General features: G+C 45.2%; 2 protein-coding genes across 3 annotated transcripts in view; one reads left to right on the top strand and one right to left on the bottom strand.

The window, feature by feature from the left end:
* The window catches only part of LOC115476096 (integrator complex subunit 1-like), a 90,854-nt gene extending 86,717 nt beyond the window's left edge, over positions 1 to 4,137 (bottom strand). For both annotated transcript variants that reach the window (XM_030212249.1, XM_030212250.1), the window contains exon 1: positions 3,842 to 4,137. In XM_030212249.1, coding sequence (XP_030068109.1) covers positions 3,842 to 3,899 — 58 coding nt within the window. In that variant the 5' untranslated portion in view covers positions 3,900 to 4,137. The remainder of the gene's footprint in view (positions 1 to 3,841) is intronic.
* Positions 4,138 to 14,086: 9,949 nt separating this feature from the next.
* Positions 14,087 to 22,618, top strand: part of LOC115475960 (lysosomal alpha-glucosidase-like) — a 178,873-nt gene continuing 170,341 nt past the window's right edge. Inside the window, 1 exon segment of the mRNA XM_030212050.1 lies at positions 14,087 to 14,184. The gene's annotated coding sequence lies outside the window, so the exon portion shown is untranslated.

The following is a 22,618-nucleotide window of genomic DNA, read 5'->3' as shown; positions in this document are numbered from 1 at the left end:
TCCAGGGAAGCAAAAAATATGCACATCAACTGGCCACACAGATACTGGTGGCTAGCAAACTGGTGCGGCATGGAAGCAACAGACTTTGCCGAGACTACGGGTGATTCTACGGAAACTGGACTATATTCAGCTGATGTCCAAGCTAGCAACAATGCGACAAGGTCACCTGATATTTTACCATCATGTGTGGGATCCATACATTGAGTGGTCGGCGCAGCCCGATCCTACCTTGCCAATTAATTAGGGGGGGAGGTGGGAAGGGGGAAACACATGGGGGTTAAAGCTTAACAAAAGTTGTTGTTTTTTAATTATTTATTTATAATTTCACTTTATACATCTTATCAAAGAGCATACAGAAATAGGAAATAATCAAATCATAATCAAGATTCTTGTCCCAATTAAGAAAACATAATAAAGTCATCGTCCACTAAACAGGAAATCCTTAATATGAACCAAGTTACAAATATGTATTTAACTATATAAAATTAAACATCAAAACAATACATTCTCAATCTATCATACAGTGTCCATATGAGTATCTAAACCTTCACTACTGCATTCTCAACTACCTTAGAAATCAAAAAGTCCTCGAGTTGTTTTGGATCAAAAAATTGGTAACTATGTTGTTGATAAAGGAAACAACAAATGCAAGGAAATTTAAGGGTGAATGTTGCACCCAAATTTAAAGTTCTTTGACGAAGTGCCAAAAAGGCCTTTCGTCTATACTGGGTCTCTCTTGCGAGATCCGGAAAAATTCTAACTTTAGAGCCAAAAAACATCGAGTCTAAATAACTTCAATACCATTTCCCTATCTATCTCAAGTGCAAATGTTACCACTGCTGTTGTCCTTTGGGTAACTATCTCCAATGAGGATTCTAAAAAGGACGTCAAGTTCAATCCTCCCTCCTTAATTCCAGGGTCAGCGCCATCTTGGTTCACATTGCTTAACAAAAGTTTTAATACTTGCAGCTGGAAATATTTATGCTGTATGTTTGCAGTTATATTTATAGTCAATAAATATAAATAAACAAAAAAAAAAAAAAAGAAAAGAGCCCGAGACTGATTTTCCTAAACACCAGTGAACTGCAAACCTTGCAACAAATTCACAAGGTTAGCTCACCTACAGTTTACGGCCTTACTTATGACTGTGTAATCTGTGTCCAGAATACAGATCTCGGATTTTATTCCTGGACTGAGAGACTCGCTGAGGCTTCAGCTTGAGTCTAAGAGAAGGAATCCGCTTCTTTACCATTGGAAGTCTGCCACAGACTGCAGGGTGACATACTAGGATTTACTACCTATGGTCATGGGGATAATTAGTCCTTGGCTTTTGTCTGAGACAGATAGGTTGTATGTCACGACTTAAGGTCTATGAATTTAGCTGCTAACTGTATTCTGCATAAGACGTGTGAAATGAGCTCTCATAATAATCATTAGGATATCAGTATTGTGATTGGTTATGTAATCACTCATTTAGTTAGTCCATTAGGATAATCATATTTCATTATCTATTTTTGGTGATAATCTATTTTTATAGCAAGTTATTTTGTATTTGGCTTGGCATTTTGCTTCAGAATTATTCATATATATATTTTTCCAGCAACTAACTAGTCATTGGGCTACAGAGGTACGCTTCCCCTAGAGACGAGTCCAGAATAATTGCTATTTAGTAATGTTCTGACAGCTAAGTACCTCTGATTACCTACAGTACCAGAAGATTGGAGTGTGGCCAATGTAATGCCGATTTATAAAAAAGGTTCCAGAGGTGATCCTGGAAATTATAGACCGGTGAGCTTGACGTCGGTGCCGGGCAAAATGGTACAGACTGTTATAAAGAACAAAACTACAGAGCATATTCAAAAGAAGGAATTAATGAGACAAAGCCAACATGGATTTAGTGAAGGGAAATCTTGACTCACCAAACTATTACATTTGTTTGAAGGGGTGAACAAACATGTGGCTAAAGACGAGCCAGTCAATATTGTGTATCTGGATTTTCAAAAGGCATTTGACAAAATTCTTCACGAAAGATTCCAGAGGAAATTGGAGAGTCATGGGATAGGAGGCAGTGGTCTATTGTGGATTAAAAACTGGTTAAAAGATAGAAAACAGAGAGTAGAGTTAAATGGTCAGTATTCTCAATGGAGAAGGGTAGATATTCCCCAGAGGTTCTGTGCTGGGACCGCTGCTTTTTAACATATTTATAAATGATCTAGAGATGGGAGTAACTAGTGAGATAATTAAATCTGCTGATGACACAGTTATTCAAAGTTGTTAAATCAAAACAGGATTTAACAAGACACAAGAGGATATGAGACTGGGAGACTGGGCGTCCAAATGGCAGATGACGTTTAATATGAGCAAGTGCAAAGTGATGCATGTGGGAAAGAGGAACCCGAACTATAGCTACATAATGCAAGGTTCCACATTAGGAGTCACCGACCAGGAAAGGAATCTAGGTGTCAACGTTGATGATACACTGAAACCCTCTGCTCAGTGTGCGGTGGCAGTGACTAAGAAAGCAAATCGAATGATAGATATTATTAAGAAAGGAATAGAAAACAAAAATGAGGATGTTATAATGCCTTTGTAACACTCCATGGTGCGACCTCACCTCAAATATTGTGTGCAATTCTAATCACCACATCTGAAAAAAAGATATAGTGGAATTTGAAAAGGTACAGAGAAAGGCAACAAGAATGATAAAGGGGATGAGGAAAGGCTAAAGTGGCCAGGGCTCTTCAGCTTGGAGAAAAGACAGTGGAGGGGAGATATGATAAAGATCTTTCAAATAATTAAAAGACTAGGGGGCACGCAATGAAGCTACAAAATAGTAAATTTAAAACAAATCTGAGAAAATATTTCTTCACTAAATGTGTAATTAAATTCTGGAATTCTTTGCCACATGTCGTAAAAGCAGTTAGCTTAGCAGGGTTTAAAAAAAAGTTTGGCTAGCTTCATAAAAGTAACCAGAAACTCGATCAGATCATCACGCTCTTATTTAAGACTCCGCCACCCGAGTTGCAAAGGACTGAAATACAAATCAGTTCATGGATCCAGCTTCTCATATATAAGTACACAACTCTGGAATGCACTCCCAAAAACCGTGTAAACTACATACGACCACCTCAACTTCCGGAAATCACTAAAGACTTACCTGTTCGAAAAGGCATATCCTAAGGACCCAACTTAATTACCTGAATCCAGTAACTCAAATTTGTTATGAACTTAATAAACTTTATATAACTTCCCTCTCTATGTTTCCCTAATGTGTCCGTACATATCTATTTAAAATAACATCACTCTATATTTGTTTCTTCACTGGAGGAGGTTTTCGCCCCACGGTGCTATGTAAGCCACATTGAGCCTGCAAATAGGTGGGAAAATGTGGGGTACAAATGTAACAAATAAATAAATGTATTTATTTGTAGCATTTGTATCCCACATTTTCCCAACAATTTGCAGGCTCAATGTGTCGTACATTTGCCGTAAGTCCATAAACCATTATTAAAATGGACTTGGGGCAAATCCACCTCTAAAATGTATTTGTACTGTATTGTGATCTTGCCAGGTACTTGTACCCTGGCAACAGGATGCCGGGCTTGATGGACCTTCAGACTGTCCCAGTATGGCTGTACTTATGTTCTTAAAAGAATGAATGAGACTCTCCCCATGGACACAAGGATCAGACATCAAAGACACAGGAAGCCAAACAGCCGTCACAACAGACACAACCAGTAGCCCTTCTCGAGGTTTTAGAAGCTAAAAATACATCCCCCTAACTTCAGATTACAATACTACACCTGCACATTCCTGACACAGAAAACGTTTAATTATTCACCAGATGTCTTAGCCGCAGTACTCGGCCGCCGCACCGTGGCCGGCTTCGGACGATTCATCCTGCTCCAGCTCTTCAAATACAGTTACCAAGAGAGAAGCAAAATCCTTAAGGCAGAGATGGGCCCCGGGTCCATGTAATCCTGCAGGACGTGAGAGAACTCCCTGAACAAAGCTCAGGGGCTGGCTCGGAGCTCCCACCCACCACGGCCTCTTTCTTCCCAGGACATCAGGGGATCTGAAGAACGGAGCTCCCGACCCATTCGCACCGATCCCCGCTGCTTCCTAGAGGGCCCCAAACCGCCGTGTAACAGCGGCGCAGGCCATTGGTTCTCTGTGTCATCCAAGGAGGCGCCGCGGGATGACGTAAAAAAGTTGAAGCCAACTTGGTCGGTCGCCGTTTCCCCATTCCCGAATCCCCGCGCGCAGCCGTCATCTAGTACACTCAAAACAAAGGCAAGCAAACGTTCTTCTCGTTCTTTATGGTTCTCTGTCATCCAAGGAGGCGCCGCGGGATGACGTAAAAAAGTTGAAGCCAACTTGGTCGGTCGCCGTTTCCCCATTCCCGAATCCCCGCGCGCAGCCGTCATCTAGTACACTCAAAACAAAGGCAAGCAAACCTATGAGCTGCTGCTTCCCACGTTTTCTGTCATCCAAGGAGGCGCCGCGGGATGACGTAAAAACGTTGAAGCCAAGTTGGTCGGTCGCCGTTTCCCCATTCCCGAATCCCCGCGCGCAGCCGTCATCTAGTACACTCAAAACAAAGGCAAGCAAACCTATGAGCTGCTGCTTCCCACGTTCTTCTCGTTCTTTATGGTTCTCTGTCATCCAAGGAGGCGCCGCGGGATGACGTAAAAAAGTTTAAGCCAACTTGGTCGGTCGCCGTTTCCCCATTCCCGAATCCCCGCGCGCAGCCGTCATCTAGTACACTCAAAACAAAGGCAAGCAAACCTATGAGCTGCTGCTTCCCACGTTCTTCTCGTTCTTTATGGTTCTCAGTCATCCAAGGAGGCGCCGCGGGATGACGTAAAAACGTTGAAGCCAAGTTGGTCGGTCGCCGTTTCCCCATTCCCGAATCCCCGCGCGCAGCCGTCATCTAGTACACTCAAAACAAAGGCAAGCAAACCTATGAGCTGCTGCTTCCCACGTTCTTCTCGTTCTTTATGGTTCTCAGTCATCCAAGGAGGCGCCGCGGGATGACGTAAAAACGTTGAAGCCAATTTGGTCGGTCGCCGTTTCCCCATTCCCGAATCCCCGCGCGCAGCCGTCATCTAGTACACTCAAAACAAAGGCAAGCAAACCTATGAGCTGCTGCTTCCCACGTTCTTCTCGTTCTTTATGGTTCTCTGTCATCCAAGGAGGCGCCGCGGGATGACGTAAAAAAGTTTAAGCCAACTTGGTCGGTCGCCGTTTCCCCATTCCCGAATCCCCGCGCGCAGCCGTCATCTAGTACACTCAAAACAAAGGCAAGCAAACCTATGAGCTGCTGCTTCCCACGTTCTTCTCGTTCTTTATGGTTCTCAGTCATCCAAGGAGGCGCCGCGGGATGACGTAAAAACGTTGAAGCCAAGTTGGTCGGTCGCCGTTTCCCCATTCCCGAATCCCCGCGCGCAGCCGTCATCTAGTACACTCAAAACAAAGGCAAGCAAACCTATGAGCTGCTGCTTCCCACGTTCTTCTCGTTCTTTATGGTTCTCAGTCATCCAAGGAGGCGCCGCGGGATGACGTAAAAACGTTGAAGCCAATTTGGTCGGTCGCCGTTTCCCCATTCCCGAATCCCCGCGCGCAGCCGTCATCTAGTACACTCAAAACAAAGGCAAGCAAACCTATGAGCTGCTGCTTCCCACGTTCTTCTCGTTCTTTATGGTTCTCAGTCATCCAAGGAGGCGCCGCGGGATGACGTAAAAACGTTGAAGCCAATTTGGTCGGTCGCCGTTTCCCCATTCCCGAATCCCCGCGCGCAGCCGTCATCTAGTACACTCAAAACAAAGGCAAGCAAACCTATGAGCTGCTGCTTCCCACGTTCTTCTCGTTCTTTATGGTTCTCAGTCATCCAAGGAGGCGCCGCGGGATGACGTAAAAACGTTGAAGCCAATTTGGTCGGTCGCCGTTTCCCCATTCCCGAGTCCCCGCGCGCAGCCATCATCTAGTACACTCAAAACAAAGCAAGCAAAACCGCTGCATCCACCACCAAGTTGTCGTTCTTTATCGTTGGTAGCATTTTTCGTTCATCTCGCGTATATTATCAAACATGCCTGGGTTGTGCAGTATACAGAGGAAGCGCTGGCCTCATCGGTTAGGGTACTAAATCGTTGTGTCATTTGGAGGGGCTGCCGGAACAAGGTATAAAACCAGATTAACCGAATATAACGGACATCTACAGGAATCCATTTTGTCCTTGAATGAACGCGGGCCCCGGGGCTATAGGGACTCCCCGCATTCGTGCAGAGAGATTTTCACCTACCTAGTAAAGGGCCATCAAAACTGGCATCATGTTATGAGAACTCAAATAAATAGGAATCCCACAATCTAAATTCCCCCCAAAAGTGAACAATTACAAATCAGGAAAATGTAAATATTAACATATCATCTTTATTGTTAATATTAAACAATGTAAACACAATAATTACTCAACTTATTGTGTTTGCATTGTTTAATATTAATAATAAAGATGATATGTTAATTATATAAAAATATTTATATTTTCCTGATTTGTAATTGATCATGTTTTGAGAATCAGGTACTTAACAATCAGACTTCCTGTTGCTTTTTTTTTTCTTTTTACTACTATTTTACAGAAATGTATTGAATATGAGGTAGGGGCTTGAGGCGCCGTTCACCGCTGCTGTTTCGACTTTCTCTCATCTCATGCTGTTCTTGACCCACTCCAATCTGGCTTTTGCCCTCTTCATTCATCTGAAACTGCACTTACCAAAGACCTGTTCCTGGCCAAATCCAAAGGTCTCTATTCTCTCCTCATCCTTCTTGATCTTTCCGCCGCTTTTGACACTGTTGATCACAGCCTACACCTTGACATGCTATCTTCATTTGGATTCCAGGGCTCTGTTCTTTCCTGGTTCTCCTCCTACCTCTCGCTTCGCAACTTTAGTGTACACTCTGATGGATCCTCTTCCACTTCTATCCCTCTACCAATCGGCGTACCTCAGGGTTCTGTTCTCGGTCCTCTCCTGTTCTCCATCTATACTTCTTCCCTTGGCTCTCTGATATCATCCCATGGCTTTCAATACCATCTCTATGCTGATGACTCCCAAATCTACCTCTCCACCCCCGAAATCTCAACCAGCATCCAGACCAATGTCTCAGCCTGTCTATCTGACATCGCTGCCTGGATGTCTCAATGACATCTGAAACTTAACATGGCCAAAACCGAGCTCCTCATCTTTCTCCCTAAACCTACCTCTCCTCTCCCCCCTTTCTCTATTTCGGTGGATGGCACTCTTATTCTCCCTGTCTCATTAGCTCGTAACCTTGGGGGGCATCTTTGACTCCTCTCTCTCCTTCTCTGCTCACATTCAGCAGATTGCCAAAACCTGTCGTTTCTTTCTCTATAACATCAGCAAAATCCGTCCCTTCATCTCTGAGCACTCTACCAAAACCCTTATCCACACTCTTATCACCTCTCGTCTTGATTATTGTAACCTACTACTCACTGTCCTCCCTCTTAGCCATCTCTCTCCTCTTCAATCAATCCAAAACTCTGCTGCGCGACTCATTTTCCGCCAAAGTCGCTATGCCCACATTAGCTCTCTCCTTAAGTCACTTCACTGGCTCCCTATCCGTTTCTGTATTCAAACTTCTCCTAACCTATAAGTGCATTCACTCTGCCGCTCCCCAGTACCTCTCCACTCTTGTCTTCCCCTACGTTCCCCCTCGAGTACTCCGTTCTGTAGATAAATCTCTCTTATCCATCCCTTTCCCCTCTACTGCTAATTCAAGACTCCGTTCCTTTTGTCTCGCTGCACCTCACGCCTGGAATAGACTTCCCGAGCTTGTACATCTAGCCCCGTCTTTAACTGTTTTTAAGTCCAAACTCAAAACCCACCTCTTTACCACTGCTTTTGACTCCTAACTCACTTACCCTGTCCTTTATCCTCACCTCTTTATTCCCATACCCCCTTAATTGTTCTGTCTGTTTACCTGTCTTATCTAGATTGTAAGCTCTTTGAGCAGGGACTGTCTTCTGTGTATGGTGTACAGTGCTGCGTATGCCTTGTAGCGCTATAGTAATGATAAGTAGTAGTAGAGATGCTGGATGTGTGGGGGACTAGGGAGACAGCGGAGATGCTGGATATGGGAGGGGGACCAGGGAAACAAGCAGAAATGCTTGAATGGAGGGGCCCTGCCCCAGGCCCGGCTCAGTCTCTTGGCAGCCCTGCCAACATAGCCAGCTTTGAGAGCGATATTCAGTGATATTTGCTAAGGAATACTAGAGGCTAGCCCCGACCAAGCAATTTAGCCAGTCAGCAACTGGCTAAATCGCTTTGAACATCAGCCCAGTAGTTAATTGTGTCAGAGACAAAAATAAGAGTCCTAACTGGTCTTTTCAGACTTCATTACATCTGCACATTGTACTTTAAAGAAAGTAAGAGGCCATAACATTTCTAAGTACAAAGGTAAGTGGAGAGCCAAATAGTTTTCCATCATAAGGAATGCCAAGCCAAATGCAAAGCGGAGATAAGGAGGGCAAAAAAGGACTTTGAGAAGAAATTAGCGTTGGAAGCAAAAATACATAGTAAAAATTTTTTTAGATACATTAAAAGCAGGAAACCGGCCAAAGAGTCGGTTGGGCCGCTGGACGAAAATGGTGTTAAAGGAGCGATCAAGGAGGACAAAGCCGTAGCGGAGAAATTAAATGAATTCTTTGCTTCGGTCTTCACCGAGGAGGATTTGGGGGGGACACCGGTGCCGGAAAGAATATTTGAAGCGGGGGAGTCGGAGAAACTAAACAAATTCTCTGTAACCTTGGAGGATGTAATGGGTCAGTTCAGCAAGCTGAAGAGTAGTAAATCACCGGGACCTGATGGTATTCATCCCAGAGTATTAATAGAACTAAAAAATGAACTTGCGGAGCTACTGTTAGAAATATGCAATCTGTCCCTAAAATCGAGTGTAGTACCGGAAGACTGGAGGGTAGCCAATGTTACTCCGATTTTTAAGAAGGGTTCCAGAGGAGATCCGGGAAATTATAGACCGGTGAGTCTGACGTCGGTGCCGGGCAAGATGGTGGAGGCTATTATTAAGAATAAAATTGCAGAGCATATACAAAAACATGGACTGATGAGACAAAGTCAGCACGGATTTAGTGAAGGGAAGTCTTGCCTCACCAATCTAATGCATTTTTTTGAGGGGGTAAGCAAACATGTGGACAATGGGGAGCCGGTTGATATTGTATATCTGGATTTTCAGAAGGCGTTTGACAAAGTGCCGCACGAAAGACTCCTGAAGAAATTGCAGAGTCATGGAATCGGAGGTAGGGTATTATTATGGATTAAGAACTGGTTGAAAGATAGGAAGCAGAGAGTAGGATTGCGTGGCCAGTATTCTCAGTGGAGGAGGGTAGTTAGTGGGGTCCCGCAGGGGTCTGTGCTGGGTCCGTTGCTTTTTAATGTATTTATAAATGACCTAGAGATGGGAATAACTAGTGAGGTAATTAAATTCGCCGATGACACAAAATTATTCAGGGTCGTCAAGTCGCAGGAGGAATGTGAACGATTACAGGAGGACCTTGCGAGACTGGGAGAATGGGCGTGCAAGTGGCAGATGAAGTTCAATGTTGACAAGTGCAAAGTGATGCATGTGGGTAAGAGGAACCCGAATTATAGCTACGTCTTGCAAGGTTCCGCGTTAGGAGTTACGGATCAAGAAAGGGATCTGGGTGTCGTCGTCGATGATACGCTGAAACCTTCTGCTCAGTGTGCTGCTGCGGCTAGGAAAGCGAATAGAATGTTGGGTGTTATTAGGAAGGGTATGGAGTCCAGGTGTGCGGATGTTATAATGCCGTTGTATCGCTCCATGGTGCGACCGCACCTGGAGTATTGTGTTCAGTACTGGTCTCCGTATCTCAAAAAAGATATAGTAGAATTGGAAAAGGTACAGCGAAGGGCGACCAAAATGATAGTGGGGATGGGACGACTTTCCTATGAAGAGAGGCTGAGAAGGCTAGGGCTTTTCAGCTTGGAGAAGAGACGGCTGAGGGGAGATATGATAGAAGTGTATAAAATAATGAGTGGAATGGATCGGGTGGATGTGAAGCGACTGTTCACGCTATCCAAAAATACTAGGACTAGAGGGCATGAGTTGAAGCTACAGTGTGGTAAATTTAAAACGAATCGGAGAAAATTTTTCTTCACCCAACGTGTAATTAGACTCTGGAATTCGTTGCCGGAGAACGTGGTACGGGCGGTTAGCTTGACGGAGTTTAAAAAGGGGTTAGATAGATTCCTAAAGGACAAGTCCATAGACCGCTATTAAATGGACTTGGAAAAATTCCGCATTTTTAGGTATAACTTGTCTGGAATGTTTTTACGTTTGGGGAGCGTGCCAGGTGCCCTTGACCTGGATTGGCCACTGTCGGTGACAGGATGCTGGGCTGGATGGACCTTTGGTCTTTCCCAGTATGGCACTACTTATGTACTTATTAGATAATGTTTTCAGTGGCGTAGCTAGCTGGGGCGGCAAGGGAGCGGCCGCTCCCCCAAACAGAGTTCTGCCGGCGCCTAATTTTTTTCATCCTGTTGCACTGAAAATGTGTGCCGGCAGAAGTTCGCTCTTGCTCCCCCCAGTGCTGTCAACCTGGCTGATCCTGGCTCCGCTTCTGGGATAAAGACTTTTATTCATTGTGGCTTGTTTTATGGCACTGTCATGGGCATTTCTCTGCCCATCAGGTCTTGATTACTGAAGAAATATCTGAAAAAGGGACCCATGTGGTCTATAAGGTTCATGTCCAACGTCCATTCATATACATACATGTGCTTAGACGGGAAATGTTGGCAAACAGTGTTCCTGGGTGCCACTTCCTGTGCACATATGTGAAATGGAAGTGCTTGAGATTTCCATTGGCCTGTGCAGATCTGAGGAAAGAGGGGACTGTAACTCTCAGATGAGAAACATTTGAGAGGGAATTCTTTAACTGGGCACAGTGAGGGAATGTATAGGAGACCTGCCCGTTCCCCCACCCCCCCCAAGGAAACTCCCTCCCTGGGCCAACTTAAGGAGCTAGTTCCCCTGGTACACAGTAGAGAGGGGTGGGGTTCAAGAGGGGCAGAAACAAGTCAGAGAGGCCCTGGGAGAAGAGGAGCAGCCCTCAAGCTTCTGCCTCCCCATACTATGTGTAAAAGAAGGCTGAGATAGGACATTTTCGATGTGGAAGGAGCCTGTTTCTGCAATAGTCTTCCTGTGGAATTACGTAAGTTCAAGAGTTACCTCCAATTCAGGAAATTCCTTAAAGCTTATTTTTTTTTCTCAGGCCGTTGGTTAATGGGGTTGTTTAGACTTTTTATGGTTGATTCCCTGTGAATTTTTAGACTTTTGCTGCCATGTTAGTACTGTTTTTAAAGTTGGATTATGAATGGGGTTTTTTGTACACCGCCTAGAATTTCAGATAGTCTGGTTTATAAATTGTGTTATAAATAAAGTTCATTGTGAAGATTCTGATTCTGAATGTCCAGACTGGAGCCAGACCTATGTTTGTCTGTTACTGTTTTGAAACTGCTGCTCAAGGTGTTTAGGCCTGGCCAGAAGCCAGCCCTAATAAGATTTCCCCCTCTTATCTGCAACAGACTTTTATTGGCACAATACTCAGTCTGTAAAGCTAGTTTCATCTCATCTGCAAATTTAATGGCCTCACTCATTGTTCTGTTTCCAGATCATTTATAAATATGTTAAATAGCATGATCCCAGTACAAATCCCTGCAGCACTCCACTATTCACCCTCTTCCATTAGAGAACAGTTCACTACAAATCTGAGATCAGTCATCACCAAAGAATGTCACAAAAAATAGGTTGTCATATATTTCCTAAATTGCTGTCTATTACAGCAAAGTCTCAAATGTCCAGGCAAATGGTTCCATAAACTCTCCCCTGCAATAGAAAAAGGTCTATAAAATCCTGAGTGGTGTAGAACAGGTACAAGTACGTTGATTTTTTTTTTACTCTTTCAAAAAGTACAAAGATTAGCAGATACTTGATGAAATTACATGGAAATAGATTTAAAACAAATAGGAGGAAATATTTTTTCACTCAAAGAATAGTTAAGCTCTGGAACTCATTGCTGGAGGATGTGGTAACGGCGGTTAACATATCTGGGTATGTTATTATATGTTAATGTATGTTATCGATTACTGACTGCTTTTCCCACCTGTGGGTTGTGGATGCAGTCTGTTTGCTTCCTCTTATTTGTATTGATGAGAACCTCAATAAAGATAATTATACAAAAAAAGGTTTTGACAAATTCCTGGAGGAAAAGTTCATAGTCTGTTATTGAGATTGACATGGGGGAAAGTACTGCTTTCCCTGGGATTGGTAGCATGGAATGTTGCTACTAATTGGGTTTCTGCCAGGTACTGGATTGGCCACGGTTGGTAGCAAGATATTATACTAGATGGACCATTGGTCTGACCCCATATTGCTATTCTTATGCTCTCCTAGGATTGTGACGCAATGAAAAATATTTTTTGAAGTTTATTGTTTTATGCTGTTTTATTGATTTTATGTATGTTTTTATTGTAACCCGCTTTGGGAAAAATAAATAAATAAAGTTAGGCATCTGGATGGAGTGTGCTGAACGTGAATTCTGGAACATTTGGGTGCCAGGATTCTGTTATAGAATACTAGCGTTAATCAGTATCTACGCATCTACAAATAGCCACACCCACAAGTGTGCCGTTGTAGTACATAACTTACAATAGTCTGTAAGTCACATGCATAAGTGAAAGCACCACCTCACATTTATGTGCTAAGCTAATTGTGTGCCTAAATTTTAAACCCTATAGAATGCAGATAACACCCCAAAAGCTCCAGGGAAACATTAAATAAAATTGGTTTTAAAGAGGAGCCCTGAGAGACCCCCCCCCCCCCCCCCCCATGGGAGCTACTTAGCTTCTGACTGAACTCCCTCCCAAACCCCCACCTGTGATCTTCCTGCTGAATTTCAAACGTCTAGTAGAGCGTACAGAGCAGATTACATCAAACCTAAACAGGAAGTAGCTCTTTCTGTTCATTCTTCAGTATTCTCTGTAATATTCTAATATAATAATTTGCTCCTCCAACGTTCCAATGAGGCTACCTGTGCCCGTAACCATCTCCTGACGTCACTCTCCTCCAATGTTCTCTGTCCCTCCTTCCCAGTCCCAGGGCCCCCCCTCTCTCCCAGTTCCACGATCGTCGTCAGCCCTCCCTCCCTCCCAGTTCCACGGTCGTCGGCCCTCCCTTCAAGTTCCAGTCACCCTCCCTCCGCTTTTAAAAACTAATCTTCACTTACCGCGTCGGGGTTACGGCGGCCGGCAAAACGTGCAGGCTCGGCCCTTCTCTGTCAGCTCTGGTCCCACCCTCATTTCCTGTTTCCGCAAGGGCAGGACAAGTTATGAAACTAACCAGACTGATGTGCCAAGTACTGACCTCACGGTTATTGATGTGTTATGATGGGCAAGAGTGGTACTTAGACACAGCAACTCCAGCTGTGAGGAACCACGGCCAGTGCCAGGCAGTGTTGGGACGTAAGGACAATGCCGGGCGGACTTCTAAGGTCTGGGTCCTGAAAATGGCAAAGAAAGATCAGGATCAAGTATGCCTATTTTATATCACATTCATTGTTGGTTTAATTGCGAACTGATAATGAATGTGACTGTTGGGCAGACTGGACTATTCAGACTTTACCTGCCGTCATCTACTATGTTACTATGTAATAGACATCAAGGGAGTGAGGTGCTAAAATCTTGTGCAGAGCTGCTCTGATAAAATCACAGAACAACCAGCCTCCAGCCTGCACGGCTGATTAAGTGCCTGGAGTTGTATTGCACCCTTCTTCTCCTCTTTCCCTACCTAACTCCCTTTTCTCTATCCTAACACTGTAACTGCCCTTTATTACCCCAGTCTCATACAGTAACAGACCTCCTCCCTCCCTGGAGAAGTGGGCCGGGTTACATTTCATCTTCCTCCACCTGTTCACGTTACTGCAGTGCCATTGGCAGGGAGCAGTGTCCTTTAAATACAGGAAGTGAGTGGGCTGGAGAGAGAACAGCATTGTAGAAGCTTCTGAGAAGGGGAAAAGAAGGAGAGCTAAGAGCACAACAGAGATCCAGCCAGCTACTCCAATACGAAAGCAGGAAGGTAAATTAACCAATTGCTTAAAAGCTTGCAACTATCTCATTTCTAAGCATTCAGGAAAGCTTTATTACCACAGTCCCGTGCAAAAACTAAAACCTATTTGCAGGGCTCCAGGCTGCGTCTTTAGAGTAAATTAATGAACCCTCTGCTTGGCAAGCTATGGGCATTTCTCAGAGTTACAGAACCAGGATTAGTGTCTGGACTGGACTGTGCTCAAGATCTGAGCTAAACAGAGTAGATAATGGCAAGAAAAGGCCATCCTGCCCAGTCAGTTGTGCCTGCAGAGTTTTGCTGCAGTGTCTTTATCCTGTCTTGTCTTTTGGTTTCCTCCTGGGTATTCTCAAAAGAGTATAAAAGATCTCCACCAAGCCTTTTTAAACACAGGGAGAAGAAGGAACATCAGAGCCAGCCAAAGATTTAAGAGTTTATTGTTTTTTTGAGGATCTCCAGACTATTTTCTAAATATGTCATATGTGTGTGTTTCCCCTTCATTTTTGCTTTAGGTCCAATCCACACCAGTTACTTAGGAAGTGCCAGGGAGATACAAGGACTCTGTTGGGATGTGCCTTTAAAAAAAAAATCTGGGCCTTGAACTAGGCTCCTTTAGTTTTGGGTGGAAGATTTTTTTCATTCAGTTGTGAGAATGGATGAGATTGAGAAATTACAGGAATGGTTCCCATGTCTCAGGCTGATTATCACTGACTAGCAGATTTGGTTTATGAGGTCTTGTCAAGTTTCTCTGAAACGTTAATATCACCATCTCTTACCATAAGCAGGAGGAGAAACAACAAAAGAAAACCCACCAAAACTTTGACTATACACTGGGTCTAAATTCCCTTAAAGTAGACCAGGCTGAGAAAGAGCAGCCTCCCGTGGGTTCCGATCATCCAGCACTTCCTCTGTCCTTCACTACAGATTATCCCAACTATAAATAAATCAAGGGTAATGTTGGAACATGACTTGGAGTCTTGCCTCTGCTTGACCATGGATATGTCTCTTAGCTCCTACTTTACCCAAATATTATTAATAGAACCATAAATTAAGACCATATCCAGTCTGCCCATCCATGCCATCTACTCTCCCTTACAAATCCTATGTATTAGTCCCAAGCTTCCTTGACTTAAGATAAAATTTTTATTTATTTTGTTACATTTGTACCCCTCGCTTTCCCACTCATGGCAGGCTCAGTGCGGCTTACATATACAGGTACTTATTTGCACCTGGGGCAATGGAGGGTTAAGTGACTTGCCCAGAGTCACAAGGAGCTGCCCGTGCCTGAAGTGGGAATCGAACTCAGTTCCCCAGGACCAGAGTCCACCACCCTAACCACTAGGCCACTCCTCCACTCCGCTGGTAGGCTGTTCCACAAATTCACCACTCTTTCTGTGAAGAAATATTTCCTCAGGTTACTTTTAGTCTACTCCCTTTCACCTTTATCCTATGCCCCCTTGTTCCAGAGCTTCCTTTTAATTGAAAGAAGCTCGATTCCTGTGTATTTATGATAGAGACATTTAAATACTTTTGTGGCATATCTCCTCTCTCCCACTTTTCTTCAGAAGTATATGTTGGTGGTATATCTCCACTTTCCTGCCTTTCTTCAAAAGTATACGTATTGAGATCTTTAAGTAATAACAACATTGTTCCTCCTCTGTTCCCTCTAGAATTTTTCCTGTATTTCAGACCTTAAATATACATCCAGGCTACTCACTCCATGACACTATAGAAATGCAAAGTCTCATAACTATAGGATAAATGTAATATTACACAAGATGGGACATTGCAAAGTGGAAAGGGTTGTTTATTACACCGTACGATATCTTGAGGATTTTGATGAGATCATTCTAGTTTACAAATGTTGAAATTAAAATATTTAGCAATCAACATATATCATTTCTGCTTCAATATACTTCATCAGACTGAAACCAAAACTGTTTTTGAATGTGGAAGTGTACTATTGTACTGGGGAAAGGGGCAGGCATTAACCTTTAATTCAAGTTCAGCAGCAACAAAAATAAAATAATAACAATATGGATAGATAGATTTCCTCTGGTCTGTATACTGTCCTGCAACTCCCAAGTACTGGTACAATAATGCCCATCTCAGATTAATAAATAGATCTCTTATTATGTAAAATAAGCTGTACAATGCACTTTGCCTCACATACCACACAACCCCCCCCCCCCCCCCCTCTGTTGACAAAGCCTATTCAAAGTGAATGGGCTGCGTTGGCATTAGCACACTGCCAGCCGTTAGTGTGGCTTAGTAAACAGGGGAGAAAGAGTCTAGAATTCACGGTAGCACCACCTTGCTCTCCGGGGAGTCTTTGCGTCCTTCCCGCGTGGACAATCTGGACTAGAGTGAGGCAGTTCAGGAGGCGTCTGATGATCCTTTTGTGGTGCGCATCTTTAATAGAGATGAGCTTCCACCACTCATTTCCAGCACCTTGGAGGCTTTAAACATTGCTGACCCGGACACACAAGCAGCGGCTACGGTCAACCCCAAGATGGCTGGTATGAGAAGGCCATCTAAGTCCTTTCCAGCCCATGAGGCTATTCAGGAGCTTATTTCGGCCCAATGAGCCAACCCGGATGGCGGCTTGAAAGTGGCCAAGGCAGTGTCTCATCTGTACCCTGTGGCTACGGAGAGAAATGCCTCCTCCCTAATGTGGGTGCTTTGGTCATGGCAGTGACTAAGAAAACTACTCTCCCAGTGGATGGAGGGGTGGTGCTCAAGGACATGCAAGATCGATGCCTGGAGGTGTTTCTAAAATGTGCTTTTGAGGTTTCTGCTCTGGCCCTCCAGGCCTCTGCAGTTGATATGCCGCCAGAGCATGCCTTAGCTGGTTTCATCAGGCGCTCCAGCAAAATCTGGATTTGGGGTCTGGTTTTGCTGGCTCTGTCTCCCAGATGGAATCAGGGCTTGCTTATTTTGCGGACACCCTGTATGATTTGGTGCAGGCATCAGCCCAACAGGTGGCGTTGGAGATCTCGTCTCTCTGTTTGTTGTGGCTTCATCATTGGGCTGCGGACATGACGTCTAAGCAGCGCCTTACATGTATGCCCTTTCGAGGGAAACTTCTGTTTGGAGAGGACCTAGAGAAGATTGTTAAAGACTTGGGCAACTCTAAGACTCGGAGGCTACCCGAAGATAGACCCAAGCCCTCATCGAGGTGTTAGGTCTGTTAGACTCCGCCTTCAGGAGGCTCGCCAATACCGGCCTGGCAGGGCATCAGGCTCCTTCCAGCGCCCTCACTTTCAGCAGTGTTCTTTTCGAGGGGACAAGCGGCCATCGGGCTCCACCTCGTCAGGGAGCAGGCGGACGCACTGCCCAATGATGGGGCGCTGGTCTGCTCTTTAGTGCCCAGTATTGGCGGTTGGTTGACTCATTCCTACAAAGAGTGGACCAAAATTTCGTACAACCAGTGGGTCTTAGATATTGTCCGAGAAGGTTACAAGCTGGAGTTCGCTTCCCCTGTGTGCGAGGTATTTCTGGAGTCCCATTGCACCACGGCCTTCAAATGGCCCGAGGTCCGGGACATGCAGACTCTGATGGATCTGGGAGTGGTGGTTTCTGTGCCCCCGGCAGAAGTGCATTCAAGACAATATTTGATTTACTTTGTGGTCCCTCGGAAAGGAGGTTCCTTTTGCCCCATTCTCAATCTACGGAGAGTGAATCAGTGACTCTCCGTGCAACATTTTCACATGGAGACTTTCAAATCCGTTGTTTCAGTGGTACAGCCATGGGAGTTCCTTACGGCCCTGGACCTCAAGGAGGCCTACTTGCATATCCCTATTTGGCCGCCTCATCAGTGGTTCCTCCGCTTTGTTATCCTGGGACATCATTTTGAGTTTCAGGCCTTGCCTTTTGGCCTGGCTACTGCTCCACACACTTTTTCCAAAGTGATGGTGGTAAGTGATTAGTGAAACGAGGAAGACTAAAAAGGGAATTGTGAGACTGAAAGATGCTGCGAACCGCTATGTAGAAAATGATGAAGAAAAAACAAATTTGCTAAACAGATACTTTTGCTCTGGTTTCACAGAAGAAAATCCTGGAGAAGGACCATAATTGACTGACAAAAGTACATATACTACTACTACTTAACATTTCTAGAGCGCTACTAGGGTTACGCAGCGCTGTACAGTTTAACAAAGAAGGACAGTCCCTGCTCGAAGGAGCTTACAATCTAAAGGACGAAATGTCAAGTTGGGGCAGTCAAGATTTCCTGAATAGAGGTGTAGTGGTTAGGTGCCAAAGGCGACATTGAAGAGGTGGGCTTTGAGCAAGGATTTGAAGATGGGCAGGGAGGGGGCCTGGTGTATGGGCTCAGGGAGTTTATTCCAAGCATGGGGTGAGGCGAGGCAGAAACGGCGGAGCCTGGAGTTGGCGGTGCTGGAGAAGGGTACTGAGGAGGGATTTGTCTTGAGAGCGGAGGTTACGGGTAGGAACGTAAGGGGAGATGAGTATATCGGTCCAGGCGGAAGATAAGACGTGCAACTGAGTTCTGAACAGACTGAAGGGGGGATAGATGGCTAAGTGGGAGGCCAGTGAGGAGTAGGTTGCAGTAGTCAAGGCAAGAGGTAATGAGAGAGTGGACGAGAGTTCGGGTGGTGTGCTCAGAGAGGAAAGGGCGAATTTTGCTAATGTTATAGAGGAAGAAGCGACAGGTCTTGGCTATCTGCTGGATATGCACAGAGAAGGAGAGGGAGGAGTCGAAGATGACTCCGAGGTTGCGGGCAGATGAGACGGGGAGGATGAGGGTGTTATCAACTGAGATAAAGAGTGGAGGGAGAGGGGAAGTGGGTTTGGGTAGGAAGACAATAAGTTCGGTCTTGGGCATGTTCAGTTTCAGGTGGCGGTTGGACATCCAGGCAGCAATGTCGGATAAGCAAGCCGATACCTTGGCCTGGGTCTCCGCAGTGATGTCTGGTGTGGAGAGATAAAGCTGGGTGTCGTCAGCATAAAGATGATATTGGAAACCATGAGATGAGATCAGGGAGCCCAGGGAAGAGGTGTAGATTGAAAAAAGAAGGGGTCCAAGGACAGATCCCTGAGGAACTCCAACAGAGAGCGGGATGGGGGTGGAGGAAGAACCATGAGAGTGTACTCTGAAGGTACGGTGGGAGAGATAAGAGGAGAACCAGGAGAGAACAGAGCCCTGGAACCCAAATGAAGACAGTGTGTCAAGAAGTAAATTGTGATTGACAGTGTCAAAAGCGGCGGATAGGTCGAGGAGGATGAGGATGGAGTAGTGACCTTTGGATTTGACAAGGAACAGGTCATTGCAGACTTTAGTGCTGTTTCTGTCGAGTGTAGGGGGCGAAAGCCGGATTGAAGCGGATTGAGGATGGCATGAGAGGAGAGAAAATCAAGGCAACGGCTGTGAACGGCGTGCGCGTTCAAGTATCTTGGAGACGAAGGGTAGGAGGGAAATTGGGCGGTAGTTGGAGGGACAGGTAGGGTCAAGTGATGGTTTTTTGAGGAGTGGTGTGACTACAGCATGCTTGAAGGTGTCAGGGACAGTTACAGTGGAGAGAGAAAGTTTGAGGATATGACAGATGGGGGGGGGGTGACGGTAGGAGAGATGGTGTTAAGTAAGTTGGTGGGGATGGGGTCAGAGGAACAGGTGGTGCATTTCGAGGAGGAAAGAAGATGGCCGGTTACCTCTTCAGTGATATCAGGAAAAGAGGAGGAGGCCTGGGTTGGTTGGTTGAGGGAGTGGGTTATAGGGTGAAGAGGAGGAGATGGTTTGGTGGTGAATTCGAGGTTGATCTTCTGCACCTTGTCATGGAAGTAGTCAGTCAGCCAGTGATTGAAGAGAGAGTGAGGGGGGGGGGAGTGTGAGAGGAGGGCACTTTGAGGAAGGAGTTAAGGGTGGCGAAGAGACGACGAGGGTTAGAGCTGAGGGAATTAGTCAATTGGGTGTAATAGTCCTGTTTGGCGAGGAATAGGGAGGACTGGAAGGAGAATAGCATGAATTTTGTAATGGATGAAATCAGTATGGGTGCGAGATTTCCTCCAGAGGCGTTCAGCCGATCGGGCGCAGGATAGAGAAGAGAGTGTGTATGAATAACTTAAAAATCTAAAGGTTGACAAAGCCGTAGGACCGACGGGATCCACTCAAGGATATTGAGGGAGCTCAGAGAGGTTCTGGCGGGTCCTCTTAAAGATTTGTTTAATAAATCCTTAGAGATGGGAGAGGTTCCATGGGAGTGGAAAACTGCGGATGTGGTTCCTCTTCACAAAAGGTGGTGATAGGGAAGAAGCTGGAAACTACAGGCCGGTAAGCCTCACTTCGGTTATTGGAAAAGTAATGGAAGCGATGCTGAAGGAAAGGATAGTAAATTTCCTGGAAGTCAATAAGTTGCAAGATCCCAGACAACATGGTTTTACCAAAGGGAAATCGTGCCAAACGAATCTCATTGAATTCTTTGACTGGGTGACAGGAGAATTGAATCGTGGACATGGTATGGATGTAATCTACTTAGATTTCAGCAAAGCTTTTGACACGGTTCCCCACAGGAGGCTCTTAAATAAACTTGATGGGCTGAAAATAGGACCCGATGTGGTAAACTGGATTAGGAACTGGTTGATAGACAGACGCCAGAGGGTGGTGGTAAATGGAATTCGCTCGGAGGAGGGAAAGGTGAGTAGTGGAGTGCCTCAAGGATCGGTGCTGGGGCTGATTCTGTTCAGTATATTTGTGAGTGACATTGCCGAAGGGTTAGAAGGTAAAGTTTGCCTTTTTGCGGATGATACTAAAATTTGTAACAGAGTGGACACCCAGGAGGGTGTGGAAAACATGAAAAAGGACCTACGGAAGCTAGAAGAATGGTCTAAGGTTTGGCAATTAAAATTCAATGCGAAGAAATGCAAAGTGATGCACTTAGGGTGTAGAAATCCACGGGAGATGTATGTGTTAAGCGGGGAGAGTCTGATATGTACGGACGGGGAGAGGGATCTCGGGGTGATAGTAGCTGAGGATCTGAAGGCGATGAAACAGTGTGACAAGGTGGTGGCCGTAGCTAGAAGGTTGCTAGGATGTATAGAGAGAGGTGTGACCAGCAGAAGAAAAGAGGTTTTGATGCCCCTGTATAAGTCGTTGGTGAGGCCCCACCTGGAGTATTGTATTCAGTTTTGGAGGCCGTATCTTGCTAAGGATGTAAAAGAATTGAAGTGGTGCAAAGAAAAGCTACGAGAATGTTACGGGATTTGCGTTACAAGACTTATGAGGAGAGACTTGCGCACCTGAACATGTATACCCTGGAGGAGAGGAGAAACAGGGGTGATATGATACAGACGTTCAAATATTTGAAAGGTATAAATCCACAAACGAACCTTTTCCGGAGATGGGAAGGCGGTAAAACGAGAGGACATGAAATGAGATTGAAGGGGGGCAGACTCAAGAAAAATGTCAGGAAGTATTTTTTCATGGAGAAGAGTGGTGGATACTTGGAATGCCCTTCCGCGGGAGGTGGTGGAGATGAAAACGGTAACGGAATTCAAAAATGCGTGGGATAAACATAAAGGAATCCTGTTCGGAAGGAATGGATCCTCAGAAGCTTAGCCGAGATTGGGTGGCAGAGCCGGTTGGGAGGTGGGCCTTGTTTCTGGGCAGACTTCTACGGTCTGTGCCCTGAAAATAGCAGAAACAAATCAAGGTCAGGTGTAAAACACAAAGTAGCACATATGAGTTTAAATTGTTGGGCAGACTAGATGGACCATGCAGGTCTTTTTCTGCCGTCATCTACTATGTTACTATGGTAGTGGCAGCGTGCCTCCGCAAGGAGAGCATCAGGGTTCACCCCTATCTCGACGAGTGGTTAATCCGGGCAGAGTCGGAATTCAAGAGTTGCCAGGCCACCGACCGAGTGTTGGCCCTCTTACAGTCCTTGGGCTGGGTGGTCAACCTTCCGAAGAGTCACCTCATTCCGACCCAGATGATGGAGTATGTAGGGGTCCTTTTTGACACAATTCAGGGCCAGGTCTTTCTGCCGGATGGCAGGAGGCTTAAATTTCAGGCTCAGGTATGCAACCTCTTGCAGTTGTCAGGGTGGACGTTACAGCGTGCTTGGAATCCGGTTTTGGGGCTTTGTTCCTCAGAGCAGTGGCGCCAGGATCACACCCACTCTAGGGATTGCTTTTGAACATCCCATAGGTTCTGGAATAGTGGGAAGCTACGTAATGGAAGGAGAAATTAGGTCTTACCTGATCGTTTTCTTTCTGTTAGCCCTTCCCATTATTCCAGAGGCCGCCCGAGGTTTCTGAGATGTTTTAGTCAGTGTGAAGTAATGGGTCAGATAACGACTGTCACCTTGTATGGTGCTACCTGCATATCTCTACAAGCTGTCCAGAGATGAGAGAGGTTCACACATGTTTGCTCATCTGGTTAGTGTTATGTTAGCAAGTTGTTTAAGGTTGTTGTGTTTTTTAATCTGAG

Source organism: Microcaecilia unicolor, chromosome 8, assembly GCF_901765095.1.
Source record: "Microcaecilia unicolor chromosome 8, aMicUni1.1, whole genome shotgun sequence".
Lineage (NCBI taxonomy): Eukaryota > Metazoa > Chordata > Amphibia > Gymnophiona > Siphonopidae > Microcaecilia > Microcaecilia unicolor.
The sequence above is the reverse complement of the archived record's forward strand: the minus strand, read 5'-3'. Positions and strand labels throughout refer to the sequence as shown.